This window comes from Etheostoma spectabile, chromosome 15 (assembly GCF_008692095.1).
Source record: "Etheostoma spectabile isolate EspeVRDwgs_2016 chromosome 15, UIUC_Espe_1.0, whole genome shotgun sequence".
NCBI lineage: Eukaryota > Metazoa > Chordata > Actinopteri > Perciformes > Percidae > Etheostoma > Etheostoma spectabile.
Window position 1 is genome coordinate 8,974,364 of NC_045747.1, and position 20,234 is coordinate 8,994,597.

Below are 20,234 nucleotides of genomic sequence, written 5' to 3' on the forward strand. Positions count from 1 at the left end.
ACACACACACACACACACACACACACACACACACTTTGAAAGGATTAGTATTCAAATATTTAACCACTGACTTTAGCATTAACGTTTTACTGATTCAGGTCTTTGTGAGACCTTCGTCACAAAGTGGTGACATTCAGACACGCTTTGATGTACAGTAGGCACGTCGTACATACAAGCCGACACGTACGCGCAGAGCCACTCACTTGCAGTACATCTTTCGACGTCAAGTTCTCTGGTCCACTTTTGCTTAATGTCTATTTCTGTTGCAGCAAGGGACACAAATAGTGTTGTTATCTGCTGCTGTCCGCACCGTGAGAGCAAGCAGCCTGTGAGAGAGAAAATCAGTGCATGGATACGTGCACATGCCTGCATGTGTGCATCCGAATGCCGCTGCGTAACAGCCCCAATCTCAATCACTCAACGCTGCAATTAACAGCCGAACGGTTGTGACAGTGCCACAAGTCACAGCTTGTCATGGTGTACATATTCAAAATACAAGAAGCACAGTAAATATCAGGCAAGGCAACACACCTAAAGCAAAACATGAATCTTTTCTCTTTTTATTCCATCAGTCCTCTACAGGTTTAGGGTTTGGACTGATTTCTGGAGGTATAATTTGGACAAATTGTTTGCAGTTTTAGATGATGCCACTACAAAGTCGGTTCCAACATTAATGCCAGTCTCCTTAGCTCTGTTCTGCTTTGGGAAAGATTAAACCAGATGGGGGAAAAAAGGGAGTGACCCAGAAAGAAAAGGAGAAGCAGAGAAGGAAGAGGCAATATTTATGTTAAACAGATGAACACAGAGGAAGAAAGTAAATTATAGTGGACAGAAAGGCTGAAAAGCATCAGTCCTCTAAAAAAGGGAATGGCAAAAATAGCTCCTTCAAAAGAGAATAAATACGAAAGTAAACCAATAATGGTGAAAAGCGAGACCACGAGATACTGGCAGGTTAAAAGATACTACCAATGATTTGGCATTGCGCAGTCTGCACAAATTAAAGACCAAATGCATCATTGAAAGATGTGGAGAAGATGGCCTCAGCTATTACGGCATACCAAGACAGGGATGTTGTTGTAAAGTTTTGTCCTTTAAAAATGTGCTACATTTATTCATGAAGCTAAATTGTAAAGATGATTTGCATCTATTTTGAGTGCAGATTTCCATTTTCATCTAAATATATTAACGGGGCAGGGAGGGAGACACAGTGACCCCAGGAAACTGGATCACACAGTAGTTAGACACAGAAGATGGTCAGTCACCTCTAACCTGTACATATGAGTGAAATGCAAATAACCCAACATTATGCAAAGAAAAAACCTCACAAAAGCCTCTGTGCGACATAGCAAAACACCCCACAGACAAGTAAACACAAGAACGCAGAGGGGAGAACAGGCCTTGCAGTTCAGCGAGGCAAACCAAGCACCGGACCGTGACAGATTATTTTCAGATTTAAACATTGCATTCTGTTTGTGGAAGTTATAGGTGTTACACAGGTATAGCACGTGGTATGTTCCTCTGTTTACGGCCGTCACAGACTGTTTGACTCAGAGCTTAGCTATAAATGGCTTCAAAACACTGCTTAGCAGAAACATTCTTGAAGAGTGAGTCCAGCGTATTTAGTATGAATAGGTGTATAGTTAAGAATCTGTCTGTGCTGTTGAAATGGGACAGATACTGTGTGCATCTCAGCTAATGATGCCTTAAATCAAGATGCTCTCGACCAAAAGTCTCCCAATAATAAAAACATCTTTCAAGTTTCCCAGAACCAACTCATATTTATGATCCCATTACCACGCTCAAAAATAAAATGCAATACTAGTTATTACTCTATTTATTCAAAGCAACTAACACATGGACACACGCACAAACCATTCTGTGATCATGGATTATGAGATGCAAATCAACAAAAGCACACAAACAGTGTAGTCAATTTGGGCCCTGCTGGCTAAAATAAAAAATGGTCTTGGCTTTAATTAAAAATCTGAGACCTTGTTTCACGGGGTTAGCTTGTCTTGCACGCATGTACATGCACACACAATTTAGTTACGTAAAAACTTTATACAGTACCTGCTTTGAAATACTAATAAAATCATTAAATTTTATAAAATGTTTGACTTTGTAGGAAATGTCAATATAACTTTTATCTCCATAAACAGTGTAAGATGATTAATCTTGCAGATCATACCAGAAACCACACACACACACACACACACACACACACACACACACACACACACACACCACACACACACACACACACACACACACACACACACACACACACACACACACTCTTGGGCGGCTGATGGGCTGAAACTATAGGACAAGGAGCTGACAGAGTGGAGAGTGGTCGGCCTGCATTCTTCCTCTCACACTCTGTCCTTCTCTTATGCTGCCACACGGCTTGCCAGCGCTCAGCACGCTCCCGCACACAGCTGGAATCCAACCAATTAACAGGAAGAAAAAAAAACTTCCTGTTTTGCTTGCGGACCATTAACAATGCATGGCAGGGGAGGTTTGGATTCCAAATAAGTGGAGAGAAAGAAAAGAATGCAACATATTTGGCTAATAGGTACAACTCTTGTGTTGTTTCCAGGAAAAGAAGACCTTTAACAAAGAAAAGTGGAGCGAGACAAGAGGAGGAAGCTTGTTCACTGGGTGAGTTTACATCAGGAACAGGTTTGCATCATAATCCAAAAAAACGTCATAACAACACAATGCTTTGAGTATATGCATCTCGAAACCTAAATCACACATTGTTGGCAGTCAGAATTGTGTTAACTGTAACGCACACACTTTAATAGAGTGAGGTTGCAGAGTGAGGGAAAAGAAAACAAGGTTTGAGTTCATCATGCCTGTCTGGTTGCTTAAGTTATGGTGGAAATGAGTAGCATGTGTATGTGTAATATGTAGAGCTATTTTAGGATTAAAAAAAATAAATTAAACTATAACTGTAACCTGTTTTTAAAGATGTATGTCTTCAGTAGGAAGAGGGGGCATAAGCTGCTCAGTATGTAGTCTGTCTACAAAAGAAGTTTTAAATATTGCTGCAATATCTGCTGCAAATACTTTTTAAAAAAGTCACATATTGTCTGTTTAAGAGATACATAGCCAGAACTTTGTTTGAACAATAAAAACCAATACTAATAAACCCCTTTATATGCTGAGGTACGGGTATCATCTGTCATTGCGTCACTGGAGAACACACACACACACACACACACACACGCGCACACACGCACACACACACGCACACACGCACACACACACACACGCTGACCCCTGACCCTCGGTCCTGCCTCATTCCTGTGTTGTGCTAGTTGTCAATGAGGTGTGACAGGAACTGTGTAGGTTTGTAAAGACACACATGCACAGGACAAGACAGTAGCCTTGGTCCTCTGGACGCACACCTCTACTCTTGCTAATGGCCTTACAACTCCTGCCCCTCTCTCAGCCCAGTCATCCTCAGGGAAACAGAGAAGTGGTGATGCAGATTTCTTCTTCTGTGGTTGTTTTTCCGGCCATGCACACATTCCTCAGGTTAAGGAATTTGCGCATAGTGTATCTGTTTTCTTGCCATATATGATTTGCTTTTTCAATGCCAACATACACACAGGCTCTGTTTTTGACTTAATCCTGGAGTTTCACTACAAAGCTGGTACATACTACAATGAATTATACAATGAATATGTAGTTAAATATGAGAGCGTGCCGAGGCTCTGAATCTAAGCCAAATGTCTGGCCTATGTTTCCCATTAATGAAACCTGTAGCTGTGTGTTAACTTTCAGACCTGAAGGTTAAAAACAGCATGAACACAACTTCCCCCACTCTGTCCGTTGCTCATTAATGCCCCGACACCGTGGCGACTGCGTATAATTGTTAGTTAATAATGTTAATATTTAAATCTAAAAGCAAACATGGAAGAGCAAACAAGGGTGCTCCATATCTCTCTTTCTCTCTCTCTCTCTCTCTCTCACTCACTCTCACACAAACACACACACACACACACACACACACTTCTGTGATACAGGTCAGCTCAGGAATCTACTGTACTCAGTTAATAACGCGTATAAACGGATGTGAAAGCAAACAAACTGTTCTTTATATAGACAAATTGCTATTCACTGCTAGAATAACAGCGTCATTCATTCCCTTGCTCTTTCTGTGCGTGGCAGTCTGACAGGTTGTCTCAGGCTCTTTGTTTATGACTACCCCATAGGGCAGAGACATACAGACACAAATCTTGTCCGCTACAGGCATAGATCTCCCTGCTAACCAGTGGAGTTTTGCATGTTTTATCCCTTTTGGTACGAAACACATATACTTTACCTCACTGTTCATTATTCTACAAACCCTTCTTCTGTATTTTTAGTCATTTGAATCTGTTTTATTCTACCATTCCAGACATCCATTGGTTTCCAATAATTTCCATAAAGTATAAAAACCTACTAAAAGACTGTTGAAACTTTCTTGATTTGTAAACACAAAGTCTGCATTGATTTCTGCCCAAATTAAATCATTGTTACGAAGTAATAAATCCAGAGAAGGTTCTGTTTGATGGTTTACACAAGTTTCATGAGTCTGCTCATACATTTTCATACTGTATGGAAATGAATGGAAACCAGCGGCTGTCTGCAATGGCAAAAAAAGTTACATCCAAAAAAAAGTAAATTAAAATTTTTAATTAAACATAATCTATTGTTTGAGAGTTAAAACGAGATAAAACTGTGATATGGTTCTTTAAAGAGGAGCACTATGTGAAAAAATGGACACAATAGGCCTGGGGTGGAGTTTGTCTTTGCTTAGTGTATTTCTCTGTAGGATTGTGTAAGTTTTAATGATAAGTCTCCATGTAGATCATACATCATAAGCAGATCATGCTACTAAGATATGGCAATTAGAAGGAGTTCATATTGTCTTGATTTGGATGATGTAAGAAATGCACAAGCAGCGCACTGGATTGTTGCATTCAGCAGATTTAAGCAGTCCGTGTACTGACAGCTTAAAAGGAAAAGGAGGTTACAGAGGCCTCCCTTGTTTATTCCTCCACTTCTGTCACTACCCTCCTCCTCTTTCTTCTCCCTCGCCTTGTTTGTTCTATGATTAATCTTCTGTGCACCTGCTGCAGGCAAATTGTAGAGTGGGGGGTCAATGTTGATGTCTTAATAGACTGTTGCTGAAAGGTGTCTAAACTAGCTAAACTGGTAGGGCTTACCCGTTTAATCAGTGGAGTATGCGGGTGAATGTGATAATCAAACTAGGGATTATAGACTGGCGTTGGCTCATGGGGTCCTGTCATTTATCTGTGAAATCTTACTATAACATTGAGAGAGGCATTCAATGTCAGCCCTACTTCACAATGAAAAATGAGAATTCAATAGAAAACATAAGGAAATAACTGTTCCCCAGCTTAGCAAAAGATAAGTGAATGCACATTTAATCAAACCAGATGTGTGTCCGAGAAGCTTCTTTGATTATCTCAAAGAAATTTGTGGTAGCAATACTGTAATGAACGAGTCAACTGTCTTCAGGAGGTACAGGCAGGGCAACCGAGGCCATGGGGGAGAGGCATGTCAGTGTGTTGGGGGCAGAGGAACTGTTCTGCTTGACTGCTGGTTTGTCAGCTATCTCTCCCGGTGCTGGCGCTGTAACAACACAGGCAGCAGTTTCACAATAAATTCCTTTGTGACATCAGCAGCAGTGATCTCCAGTTCACATTTATCTTGTGTGTATGGCACATGTGTGGGTTTTTTTTTATTATTAGGAGGAAAAAGCCTGCAGGCCAGAAAGACAAGAAAAATCACAAACGGTAATTCTTAGAAAAAGAGGGGGTGTGAGGCTGGGGGCTTGAAAAACAGGTAGCACTGTACAATGCCTGCCTTCAAATGAAGATTGTGGTATAGAAAAAAAATTGGTAAAGTTCCACTTTCCATGGATTTCCAGTACATGTACAACTAAATATGGACATGGCTCAGTCCATCCATGACAACATGGACTACCAAACCTGTCATGAGTAATTGTGAACAACAAACTCATTTGTCAAATGAGTCAGTTCACTATATAAATCACTTGCTTTCTTCCCCTACCTGACATAACAATGGTCTTTATTGCCATGTAGGTCAACTAAATCTCACACTAAGAGGATGTGCTCTGTAAGATGCAAATATGAAATTCTTCTTTCATTCTTTCTTGAGATTGACAAATTGAGACCTGGCTGGATGTAGAAAGAGTAAAATATAACTAATGATGCGTACGTCTTGTTCTTTAGATACTGTATCTGCACAGTCCAATTAAAAGACTGTCCAGTGCTAATGAGTTGGTATTTCCAAGTCTACAAGTTTCTATGCTGAACTGCAGTTTAACAAGGTAAATAAGTTGATATGTACCTGTCAGACCTAAAACACGGCCCTATGTTTCTGTTTACCAACCCATTACTTTAGCCTTGAGCTCTAACAAGGTCCTTAATCTAATGAACATTTTGACAGCTACATAGTTGTCATGAGGCCCTGCAGGGCTGTTCATCAGATTCCAGTCATACTCTTGCCAGCTACATGAACAAACCTGAGAGAAAAGAAAGAGGTGAGCAGAGGAGCAATGGTATGACAGGGTGACAAGTGAAGACAGTGATTTTAGAAATAGTTGCAATGGGTCAAATAACAGTGACACCTTTTAGCGGTCCAGGGCGCTTCTGTAAAGGTTAAACTTTAGTGCTTTTACAGAAATGCAGTCAAACTATTCTATAGAATCAGTCGAGACCTATTTAACTTCCTGCAAGCCAGAGAAGATACTCAGATACATTTTTCAACAGTATGTTCAAGTGGAAAGATGATACGCACAGACAGACAAGCATACAGGCCGATGGACAATATGTGAGTGCTTCCTCAGAGACTACGTGTGACACTGTTGTCTAATAAGGATAGTCAGCCTGCCAGTCAGCTGGTCCGACAGTCATTCAGTCTGCCTGCCTGCCAGCCTGCCAGCCTGCCTGCCGTCTGACTCATACACACCCTCTGATTTAGTTTAATTTGAACTCTTACACAGCGCTGTTGCAACAAAGGAAAGAAACCGCAATATCCAGTGTGGTCCGGAGACTAACAATGATAGTTTAAGGATGATGTCCAAAGACGTCCTGACAATGACAGAAATACTCCCACCTTCTTTTTTCATCAGTAATATAAAAAAGGTGCACATTTCCAAGCTTGAAGAAATAAACATTCTGTATTTTACATGAGGTAGATATAGATCAGGTGGCCAGGTGACAAACTAGCATTGCAGTCATGTTGGAGCTGGAAAGAATGTCAGACGGGTAGGCAGAGTGTGCACATCACTCCGGGCTTGTGGCTGGCTGACTGATAAAACTGGTCCATCCAGCCACTTCTAAACACACACACAGACACACAGACACACAGACACACAGACACACAGACACACACACACACACACACACACACACACACACACACACACACACACACACACACACACACACACACACACACACACGTACGTCCCTATCAGGAGGACAAAGCTCTGGCAATCAGTGAGCCAGACAGTACAATGAAGTTTTGATTCTGGGAGGAGGTGTGCACAGGACATAAAGGCACAAGCCAAGGCCTGGAGAGAGTCCAGCTTTGTGACACTAGGATGTCATATTTACCACATCCTGGTGATGTGGTCCTTTTGGACACATCAGATCATGACTTCTGCAGTGGTGTGGCTTGCTGCTGTGTCTGAGAATTTCTTGTAAGTGTTTCTTACTTGGCAATAAATACAATTCTGATTTTAATAAAAAGTGAAGATAAACAGAGAGCAAGAGGGAGTAAGTGCCACTCGACTGTGACTGATTCAAGCCAGGTCAAAGATACTCAGCAGAATATTGGGTTCTTGTTACCGACAGCATAAGGTGGCACAAGATTGACAAACGTTGGTGCAAAAACCCCAGAGAAATAAGAAAACAGATGAGGGCCCATGTTGTCAGTGGTGTACTAGAAATTCTTTGTGCCTGTGTAATGTGAGAGTGCTGTGGTGAAGATCTCAGACAGAGGCGTTGTGACTGTGACCTAAATGACTGTCCCAAGAGGTCACAGGGCAGGGCAAACTGATAAAAGACGTGTGTCAGTGTTGAGACTCCGCTTACTGAGCAAAACAAGAGGACACTGTGTGTAAACTGAGAGAGAGAAGGGGAGAAGAAGAGAGACTACATCAGATCTTGCATCCTCTGTCTCCCCTCATGTGTGCCTTCATAAAAACAAAATCAAGTCTATCATCTACTACATCCGTAATATCCACATTTCCTTTTAGAACTCATAGTGCCTGACCTCTTTGCTTAAAAGCACAGAGGAAGCAGGGCGAAAGGGCAGATTTGCTGTTGCAGAGTCCTAGTTCTGGTCTAGTCGGGCTGCACAGCTGTCCATCTCAGCCTGCTTCCATTTCCTTCTCGCCTGCTCTCTGCTCAGAGGTAAGAGTGTTTAGCTGGCTAAAGCTGGAGCTTTTGGCGCAGGTCGCATCATTTACTCAGACACACTCCAGAGGTTTTGGGTTTCATGTTGCCCTGGAGGAGTGGAGAAAGCACCTGTTGTGGAGACGGAGACCAGAAAGCTTCAGGTGTACTTGTGTGTAACCAGAGCTGGGTGTATGCTTGTGTCGAACACGACCTGTTATCTGTGTTGCCTGGGCCAGAGTTGCAACTGAGGAAACAGAATACTGAGCAACAGTGGGAACATTAATCTAAGCTTGGCCTTGGACCTCAAGGAGTCGCTCTGTGCCTCATAGTCTTTGTTGTCGTTAAGACTGATGCTAACTGATCAGATGAACTAAGCAGAGTAATTTCTGTTTGGCTACAGGTTTCTTTTTTCCCTTTTGTGTTAATATTTTACAATCAAACAAAGTTTTTGAGCACAAATGGAAATGCAAATTCTAACTACTGACTTGGAAAAAACTAATTAAAAAAAAAAAGCGGAATTGTCCTGTATCCCTCCTTGTGCAGCTATAGGACATATAGGATATATACACTGTTTTTGAAAGTTTTACTATTTCACTACCCTTCCATTCACCCCTGGACAGTATATTATGCTCTCTTTCAAGTCTTCCAGCTGCAGGCACTAATGGTAGGGCTTCACACTGTCCTTATAAGCAGGCCTGGTCAAATGCATAAATTCTGAGATGAAAAGGTTTGCCTTTCACAACAATGATAAGCTTTTTTTTTTTTTTACAACTCATTTAGATGTGCAGACTGTATGGGGCAAACAGAATAAACTGAAGGAAAGCATAAGAAAACATAAGTCTAGGAGGCAGCCCAACAGGAACCTGCCTGTTAAATTGCTGTTTGTTATTTAAAACAACCTTTAGACCTCAATCAGCACTGGCACAGCTGATGCACAATGGATCTGACTATTACAGGGTATTTTCCCGTGGTCAGGATGAAATCAGTTGGAAACCTTTGTGCAGCACAATGTAAATGTATTCTCTTATGTCCCCTTATCCCCCCCCCCATACCACCACAAAGCATAGCAATGATATTGTGGCTTCAAGATGAGTATTGCCAGTGACAGACATACAACTATCATCCTTCTTTAATTCCACAACCTCTTCTTTCATCTTCATCTTCATCGTCATCTTTCATCTATGGGAATATGGGAGTCTGTGTTAGGAGTGGGCCTTTATCTATTAAACCCCGACCCTATGAGAAGACAAAGTCCCAGAGAGAATAGGGATCTTGAATGGGAGTATGCTCTCTGTAGTGTGCAGCCTTAACCCCCTTACTGTGACTTGGCATAGTGCCCCCCTGTAGTCTCTGGCCCAGCCTATTAAATTATGCCAGTGCACAGAGAGCTGTGGCTCCTCCACACCCGTACATACAACACAATTTTCTTCTCCTTCTTGTACCCTTCATTGCCCATTAGTATTGGCCTTTAGCTCTGAAGATAAGGGCTCTTGATGCTTGGACTGCCGGGATTTAATTGCAGAAGCCCACTTCACCCTCCAAAAGCCAGGTCTTTTCCACCTCTCCACTCCAGTGCCCCATACTAACTGAAACCTGCTTTTGTCTCTGCTGTTCCCCTGCTTTTCTTTTTTTTCCCTACTCATAAGAAGTGAGCCGAGGGAGAGAGAAAATGCTTTTCTTCCTTTTGCCCCTTCTTATTGCCTCTTTAATTTTTCTTTTTAACGGGAGTGATCATGTATTTCAGTTAAAGTTGCGCAAGGACGTTCCCATGCTTCTCAGTATTTTCTCCTCCTGTTTCAGCCCCTCGGGTTATTCCACATACTCATCAGCCAACACGTTTTATTCTAATAAAACCTACAAACCTAGACTCAAGCATAAAGAAAAAAACACATGAAAAAACAATTGTTATATAAAATATCTGGTCATAAAGATATTTTTACGTATAAGCATCCAATCCATGGTCTGTTTATAAATCCTAAAAGACTCCGTTAATCTTAAAATGCCAAGCAAGTGAGAAAGACAAGCTGACTTTTTCAAACTCAGCTGCTGCCTGTCTCAGGAATGTCTCAACAAGCGCGCAGGGGAGAGAAAAGGAAATTACAACTCAAGAGATGAGGAGGAAGGCAAGAAGGGAAGGGGGGCATTCCTCCTTGAGGGGGATGACAAGCCTGTCTTTCTACTATCTCTCTCGGACCCTCCACCTGCACTCACTTCAAAACACTTAAGTTAAAGCCACACAGCACAGAGTATGTGGATCCATGCTGTTGTGACACCACAATTGCGCCTTATCTTAACCACTAATAAGACCTGCATATGTCACTCATATCCAGAAAGAAAGAAAACAAGAGAATCCAACCACGCCAAGCTTCAATTTATCTGTGATCTGGCAGAATTTACTAAATAAACCCTTCCTCATCCATATCCAACACAGTTTCTCCTCCACAGGGTTATCAGATGTGCCTGGCCCAGTTTGGAATGAGGCACACTCAAATAAACATTCTGCCCCGGGGATCTACATTAGAATCACCACGTTGAGTTTCTAAGAAAAATATTCTTACTTTTATCTTGCTCTCCTCTCATGGCTGCCTAGATGTTGTGTATGTTCTGGCACCGGATCCTTATAGTGGTCTCTAGCCCGAGATATAATATACCAAAGTCTCTATATTTCCGGAAGGAATTCAGACAAATCCAGTACATGCATGGTACTTCTCTTAGATGAACAGTAAAGTGAATGCATCATTTGTTCTCAACACGCATCACATAAAGTATGTGTGTACACTCTCTTTCGCACACATACATATACAGTATCCTGAAACTGTAATGCTGCACCCCACACACAGTGATGATATGAAAACCTAAGACCATCTGCATACGCTCCAGCTGTTGCTTGATTCTCCCTAACCCCTTCATCTCCTGTTTATCTTCCCAAATCCTTTTGTATTCCCTTGTTCTGTACACATACGCAGCACGGCAGCCTCAATTTCTCTCATCATGATCATTTCTGAGCCCTGTAATAAAACCTGCCTTTTTCTCTGTGACTTTTGTTTAAAGGTTTTGGCCATTCTATGAACTTATGAATCTAAATCTGAATCTTATAATTACGTTTATAACGTAAATATAACTTTTTATTTTCAACAGGAGCAAATTAAATACTCTGACATTGGACTTCTCCCCCGCCACTAAGGCATGACCCAAATATCTGTATACATGTATTTACTCACCTGTTAAAGTGAATTCCCCAAAGCGCTGTGTGTAAATTACGGGTTAACTGCAACCCTTCACCTCTGCTGCACATTTAGCTGTAGCCGACAACAAACTGTCGCCATCAGATGTTTTGTTACTTTCCGGACAAGATTTTCCATAAACAGTTGCAACACTAAGCTGGTCTAACTTTGTTGCATGGCTGCCAAAGTTCAGGTGTTTTTTGTGCTGTTAGCAGGTGCTGACTCTGAAAACTAGTTAAGTGATTTGTTCAATCAAGCCTTGAAGTTTGAGTAGGGTCATGTTATTGACGTCTGGCACCACAGAACAACATTTCTGCCCTGTCTGAAAGAGTTACCTGAATAATAAGATTACTGTGTTGGCCGTGGGGTTCAGGCGAATGCTATGATTACTTTTAGTTTATACGCTGGAGAAGGAACAATAAGACATTAGGGAATCTTTCCAAGGCAGTTGCGATTTCAAGGGAGGAGCGAAATGAAAAGTATGCTGAAAGAGATGGAAAATAAATGCCATAGCTGTGGTGTGATGAGATGATACCCTTCCTCAGCCTCTCTGATGCACTCCCTTAAAACCCTTGATCTTCTCTCCAAGTTCTGACATTCAAGGCAGTGATTTTTTTGGAAAGAAAATGTTTAATTTAATGTGTAAGGAAAGAGCAGTGAATGGATTTAAAAAAAGGATCAACTATTTAAGTTGGCAGCAGCACTGATGCTAACAGACATATAGATTAAGTAAAAAAAAAAAAAAAAAAAAAAAAAAAAAAAAAAAAAAAAAGTATAACAGAGGACAGAAAAAGCATTTTCAGAGGTGGTATTGACATCAATGAGTAAATGAACAAAACAAACAGCAATTTTGAAATAGATGAGAAAAGATATGATTTATTTCCAACATGTATGATTGCTGAACACAACACACTCAGATTCTGGTATAAACAAGAAGAGACTGTAAAAGAGCAACTATGCTTCTAGAGCCGTTGTTGTATCTTCTAGAGATACAATGTTTGCATATTTATTATTATATACATATATATAATACACACACACACATATAACACACACACACACACTATATATATTATATATAATATATATAACACACCATATATATATATATATATATATATAATTATATATATACACACACACACACACCACACACACACAACATATATACACACACCACACACCACACACATCATTATACACACACACATATATAACACACAACATATATTATATATATCACACACATATACACACACCCACACACACACACACACACACACACACACATATATATATAGCAATTTCTTGTGCAATGGGCCCCAACCCTAAGCAATGTAGTGTAAGAACAGAATGTTCTCTATGTGCTCCATCTGTATAAAAGTAAGTCACACATACTTGGCTTCTCATTCAAGTATTTGTGCAGTGAAGACATCAACAACAGCACCATTTAAGGCCCTGAAGTAAGCTCCGTCAAGCATTTAAGTTGACAAACATACAGTGCTTGTGGGCATCATAAATGTTCAGAAAGGTTTTGAATTATTAAACCATTCACTACCCTCGCTCCCAATCAATGAACTTAAATCATGACAATAACTAAAATAATTCCTGAACACCAGGGCAATATTGATTGTATTTAAGCAAATCAGGCCAGAGTGCCTATATTTAAGGATTATGGACAAAGACAGGCTTTCTATTGAAAAGAGAAGACAAAAAGCTGTAAAGAAGAGAAATGGTTAACAGATAGAGATGTTGACTCTTCCTCCCAAGGCCGTCTCACTCGATAGAAGATGATAAACTGCCACACAGACTCTTGTCGGAAACTAGTTTCTTCTTTATCTCCCCTCATTCCTTTACTTTCCATCATCACTTCCCTCCTTTTCAGCCCTTTCAAATACTGTGTTGACGCTCTACCGGGGCTCAGATGAAATAATCTTGGTGAAATTAAATCACAGTAACAGATCTCTCTGATGATCCAGTACTCTTTTTAGTCTACATAGTGTATATTTCACCCAGTGTGACAGACAATTCTCTGGCAAGCAGCACTGGCCGTCAGTCTGCATAATGACAACATAGAAAGCGTGTGTTATTTATATTACGTCTACGGTTAGGGAAGCAGCTCTATGCTATCGGTGAAGCTCCTCTCCAAGTTTAGAACACCACAAAGTAAATCATCCACAGATGCATGGCCACGTGCAGCATGGCAGACATGCAGCCAAACAAAGTTGACACAATATGGTTATATGAAACTGGAAATACAAGAGCAGCGTTTATGGTAAATCATTGAGGGCATGTGTGAAACTTTTCACTGTTTCAGTGTCTCTGGAGAGACAGAAAAACATTCAAAGCCACTCCATGTTTTCACTTTGATACATAATCTCAGAAACAAAACAAGTTAGATTTGTTCATTGCTGCGACGTCTGCGTGTTTCATAGGCTATGAAGTCTGTCATAAACATAGGGAGAACAGTTAACTGTGACCCCAGTACAACCACAGTAAATGCAGTACAGTAAATAGCAGTGGGTGGGCAGCTTACAAATATAAACCCTTTGATTTACAAACACCAGCACACATTCATTCATTCAGTCATTCTCATACATACATCATACATCCTCATACATACATACATACTACATACTACATATACATACATACAACCTACATACTACTACATACTACAAACTACATACATACACTGTATATGTGTGTGTGTGTGTGTGTGTGTGTGTGTGTGTTGTGTGTGTGTGTGTGTGTTGTGTGTGTTACCCACACATGCCCACATAGCCATCTGTAGGATGATCATAAGGAGGGAAACATCTTTTGGCATCCTGCAATAATACTCTCTATTACACAGATCATTGCAGGAAGAATGTGGCACTCCTTAGCCAGAAAAGTGTGGCAAGACGCCACTATGTCAACTTTTCTCTGAATTTAGCAGAAAAGTCCCTCTAAAGCCTGAGGTCATGGCTACGGTCCTATTGTTTGAGAGACCTTGTGACAAAAGACTGCCTTTGATCAAAGTTAAATCTTTGATAGTAATCTCACCCTTTGAAACACATTATAGAACCACACAGTGCATCAATAGCTGACCAAGGCTGGCTTAAAAACTAGACAATATAAGGAGAAAATATGCTTTCTTAAAGGAATTTCACCATTTTGCTATTTCTTGGTGCAACAGCTGAATGCTTCTGAACTCAAACATGGCCCTTGCAATATTGTGCTTTGTATGTTGTTTACAATCAACATTTACTGTATACTTCTCTGACTGATTATGCAGTTCATTGACAGTTTATATGTTCTCTTGTTTTAGGCTGAACATTGAAAGACAAATAGTCTTCATCATGAAGGTCTTTCTCACTCCCCTGATGCCCTTTCTACTCTTCCTCATCCTTCCTGATGGCACCTTGTCCAGCGACTGCCCAGAGGATTGTTCCTGTTCCATGCCAGAATCCATCTTATGTTTCCAGAGACGCTCCTCTACTATGCCCAAGGGAGTGCACCCATCCACAAAAAGTCTCTACCTCTTTGCCAACGGCATTGAGGGCTTGACAACTGAGGACTTTGATGGTCTGGAGAACCTGGAGATGCTGGACCTCAGTCAGAACAAATTGACAGAACTTACTGATAGGGTGTTTGAACCTTTGACCTCTTTGAGAAACCTGGACTTGTCATCCAACCAGATCACCCACATTTCAGAGGAATGCTTCCAGGGTATGGCACAGCTTGAGCGACTTTATTTGTATAGTAATCATATCGAGACCATCCACCCTGCAGCATTTAATGGCTTAGAGCACTTGCTGGAACTCAAGCTGCAGGGCAACCAGTTGACATCCCTGCCTGCTCTCTCAATGCCCCGACTACTGCTGCTGGACCTTCGCTTTAATGTCTTACCCACCTTGGGTCCTTCAGACCTCCAGACCCCAAACCTAGAGTCACTCAAATTGGGTGGTGTGGGGCTCTCCAGCTTGAATAAGGAGCTTATGGGTAGTCTAAAGAACCTCCATGAACTTGACATCTCAGGAAACCAACTTGAGTCCTTCCCGTCAGCACTCGAAGAGACCCAGGGGCTGATTCACCTCAGCCTGGCTGGAAACCCAATGGGTCCTCTTAAGGTTCAGGACCTGCAGAACCTTGGAGAGCTACAGGAGTTGGACATTAGCAGCCTCAGTTTGCAGGGACTCCCGGAAGAGTTTTCCCAGCTCTTACCCCACCTCAGAAAGCTCACAGTAGCAGAGAACCCATTCAACTGTCTCTGTTCCTTAGCATGGTTCCCAAGATGGCTGAGAGCCCAGAGCATTACCCTGGAGAGAACAGAGGAGACCCGCTGCCATTTCCCACCTATCAATGCTGGAAAGGTAATGGAAAGACTGGAGCACAGGGATTTTGGTTGTCCTACTACAACTACAGTCACCACTAGTACTGTCAAAACTACTACTACCCTGCCTGTTCCTGTCACCACCCTCCCAAGTACCACTAGAGCTATTCCAGTCCCCAGGGCCAGTGACGACCCCACTAACAAAGAGAATACATTTGCCTTACCCCCTGTCCCTGCATCCCCCAGTAGCAGCAGCATGGACCCAGATGGGGAGCAGCATTTCTGTCCCCCTCACACCTGTGTGAATGGGGGTACTTGTCGTTTGGACCAGCATGGTCAGGTAGAATGTACCTGTCCACATGGCACATCTGGCATGTATTGTGAAGTTCAAAACCATCATCCACCTTCACCACCTAAAGAGGACATCCCCATGGCAACTGTCAGTGTAGATGCACCAGACATCAGCTCACATCAAGCAACCACAACCTCAGTCCTGCTGGACCTCCACCGCTACATAGAAATGCGGCCTTACATCCGTGGAATCCGCCTGACCTACCGCAATCTCTCTGGGCCAGACCGCAGGCCAATTCAACTCAGCCTGCCAGCATCTTTCCCAGAGTACAGACTCAGAGGCCTGAAGCCCAACTCCACCTACACTGTGTGTGCCAGTCCACTAGGTGCCCCTAGTGGCATAGACAGGGTCTGTACTGAGGCCCATACGGCTGCTGAAAGTGTCAGGGGCCATGATGCACAATTTGACGACCAGAGGCTGACCACGATGCTGGTGCCTGCAATTGCCATCTTGCTACTGCTGGTACTGATAGCAATAGCAGTTGGAGTGGTATGCTATCTTCGCAGGAAGAGGGCCAAGGACCACCTGGACCTAGACTGTGAGCCCTCCCAGCTAGAGTTGGATGGAGTGAAGGCTGAAATGGACAATGGGGAACTGCCTCAAAAACAGCCCCAACGTATGGCCCCTGAACCTGTTGTTCAGAATGGCAATCTGGAATATGAGGTGTTGCTACTACAGGATCACTGTACATCAAATAACAATATGACTTCACACAAGCCTTCCTACTTTTGACACCTGGCTTTGATTACACAGACCTAAATGAGGATTTTAACTATACAGCTCTGTTTTCCCCACTGGTGAAATACAAAGCACAGCAGAACAGCAAATGCTGTTGTGAAAATGGAGGACATAGTATGAACCAGCCAACAAGCGAAGGAGAAACTGGACATACAGTATATTTAACTAAAGGCCCCTTGGTTGTCTAAGCAGACATTAAACAAGTTCAAAAACATTTGTCTGGACTTTAAACAGCATTGAAAGTGCCTCTACTCCATTTACATGCTGTATCCTGCTTCAATAATATTTCTTCATTCACACTGCTGGAATGGCAACCTCTCAGCTCACATGAGTTGATGCTGGGACTGATGGTGTGTTGTCATTGGCTGAAACCTAGGGTTAAGGGACATACTGACCTCAGGCCTTCCTTTATCTGTTCATAAAGGAGAGTGCACTAAAATGGGGTTGTGCCGCCCTTTACCTATCGTAACAGCCCAACTAAACACTATCAGCATTTGTTTTTGCTGCGTGTTGTAACACTACTACCCCAAAAGGGATCAGTGCTTGCTGTGAATGACCTTTAAGACACTAAATGAAGTTGTGCAGAGAAAAAAGCTTCATGCTTGTATTGCTTTATTTGGCTCTAAAACACTTTTTGGTTTTGTATGAATTTTTTTTTTTATACCTGTGTCTTTATGTTAATTTTTATTGTGCAACATTGTGGCTGTTAACAGCCCTTTATACCCTTCACCCCCACCTCTTGTGACTAACAGACAAAACAGCAGATTAAAATCTTTGAAGATTAAAATTCGTTTGGTACCAGCAAAGTCAATCAAAGGGCTTTGCCCCCAGAATGTCAGACAGTCTAAGTAGATGTGAGTCTGGACAGGCACTAAATCCCCCTTCTCCTACTGAGGCCCTCAGCCTGCTTTGCAATCACAAAGGAAGAAGGTAAGCAGGATTACAAAGGTACTGTACAGAGGGAAGCAGTTGACTGAACCCCTTCTGTTTCAGTGCTGCACTGAGTTTCAACCAGTGTAGAGCTTTCCTTAATTGCAGTAAATACTCATATGACTACACTAAAGCAAAAGAGGACTTCAGAGACATTATTTATTATTTATATTCCCTGGAAGGGAAACTCAGTTTTATCCCTCAACCACAATTCACATACACAATACTACTTGGCCAGGCCCACAACAAGCAAATAGTGGTTGTGTATTATGTTTCCGTTGAATAAAAATAGCATGCTTGGCGTAATGTTGTGCACAATTTCTCTTTGGCAAGAAGGGTCCAAGTTTGGGGGGTCCATAAGATCACATGCACCTAAGACAGATGCACGAGAGAAGCACAATTGATAGTGTTTATATTGTTTTATGAGATCCAAATCTGTGAATTAAGGACAAAGAAGGACTCAAAGTAGCCATTTGTGTATGTGTGTGTGTGTGTGTGTGTGTGTGTGTGTGTGTGTGTGTGTGTTGTGTGTGTGTGTGTGTTGGTGTGTGTGTGTGTGTGTAATCTGTCAACTCAGTGATAATGCAAGTATGTGTTCCATCTAGTGCAAAGACCTGCAGACATCAAGCTACTATCAGTAGTCCCCCCCCCCCCCCCCCCCCCACCCCATATTCCTGCATGGCTAAGAGTACATTAAGCCCCAAAAAACACTACCTTTAGGCAAACACACCAAAGGCACAAATGTGAATGTCTGTTATGTTACCTACCTACAGTATTCCCAGCACACAATTAACAGTTCTCTGCTGACAAGATGAAACCCACACAAACAAACAATCAAGCAATGTAACTGGAATTATTGTCTGTAAAATAGAATACATTGAAGATAACCAAAAGTATTTTCGATGTGATTGTTAATTTTTCCCTGTTTATTTTGGGAAGCTCTTTGTTGTCATTCATTGTTTTTTTAATTCTGTAAACCTATTTGTGAAAAAAGTGATGTTATCATTAAATGAATACCCAAATATGAAACGGACGAGTTGTCTTTTTTGTAGTTTCCACCTTGTGCTTGTGAGAGGAAGGATTAGATTGAAAGGCAAAGGGGGGATTATGTTTGTTATCAACTTCCCTTCCCTTTTAAGCCATCACTCAACAAGGTGAGGGGAGAGATCACAGTAGGGGGAGTCCAGGGAAGAGAAAGAGAAGGGAACAAAGTGAAGGTATAATTATGCTGGATGTTATAATCACCCACACATTAGTCAATGCATGTGTACATGTGCAAATTAATTTCAATAGTTAAACGGTGCCAAGCATCTACATGGACACTCATGTGAGTGTATGTCAGACTCTCACTCCCTCTTTAATGTCTATACAGACTCATAACAAAACTAAAGTCTACAGAGAGGCTGTTCTTTGAGCTAAATGCTAACATCTGCATGCTAACACGCCCACAACAACAATGCCAACATGCTGACGTAAAGCAGGTAAAATGCTTGAATGTCCAAAGAACATTTCATGCAATCAATGCACAAATGTTGTCAAATACTGTAAATTAAGATTAATCATCTAGGAACCCTAAATGGACAGTTGTCAAGATAATTCAGTAAAAATCAAAAATGTCAACCTCATGGTGGCGCTGATTGAAATATCAAGGGAGCACCAAAGTTAGTAGGATTCATCCTCTGGGCACGGTGGGAAAAAAATAATGAATGGGTTAGTATTCAATGCTCTTTGCAACATTCAACAGTATACCAAAATGACTGTTTAATGTGTGCTTTCAATGAACAAGGTCTTGGAATTCTTCCTTACCATCAGTGAGCTGGAGGCCAAATGGAAATAAAGATTATGATTGGAAACATTCAGGTTAAGGTTGTAAGTGGAGTTTACCATTTGAATGACTCACTGGTCTAAGGCTAATGAGTGAGCATTGTTTGCAAACCCACACAATAAAGAGGCTGACCACCCATGTGTTTTATAGGTAGGATGCCGGTAGGGGATGTCTCTCTCTCACACACAGAGAGAGAGAAATGAGAGAGAGAAGAGGAGAAGAAGGAGAGAGAGAGAGAGAGAGGAGAGAGAGAGAGAGAGAGAGAGAGAGAGAGAGAGAGAGAGAGAGAGAGAGGAGAGAGAGAGAGAGAGAGAGAGAGAGAGAGAGTTGTGCAAGGTCCCATGCTAACAACACAAACACATAAAACAGCTCCACTCTTGTCACGGAGACCCTATTATATCAA

The 20,234-nt window shown here is 41.7% G+C and overlaps 2 protein-coding genes across 3 annotated transcripts in view; one reads left to right on the plus strand and one right to left on the minus strand.

Moving 5' to 3' along the window:
* Positions 1-19,028, plus strand: part of vasnb (vasorin b) — a 23,681-nt gene extending 4,653 nt beyond the window's left edge. The window contains exons 2-3 of the mRNA XM_032537344.1: positions 2,600-2,661; positions 14,982-19,028. Of these exons, the coding sequence (XP_032393235.1) occupies positions 15,013-17,070 (2,058 nt within the window). The 5' untranslated portion in view covers positions 2,600-2,661; positions 14,982-15,012 and the 3' untranslated portion in view covers positions 17,071-19,028. The remainder of the gene's footprint in view (positions 1-2,599; positions 2,662-14,981) is intronic.
* Positions 1-20,234, minus strand: part of LOC116702850 (mitochondrial import inner membrane translocase subunit tim16) — a 117,483-nt gene that overhangs the window by 43,760 nt on the left and 53,489 nt on the right. The gene's annotated exons all lie outside the window — the stretch shown is intronic.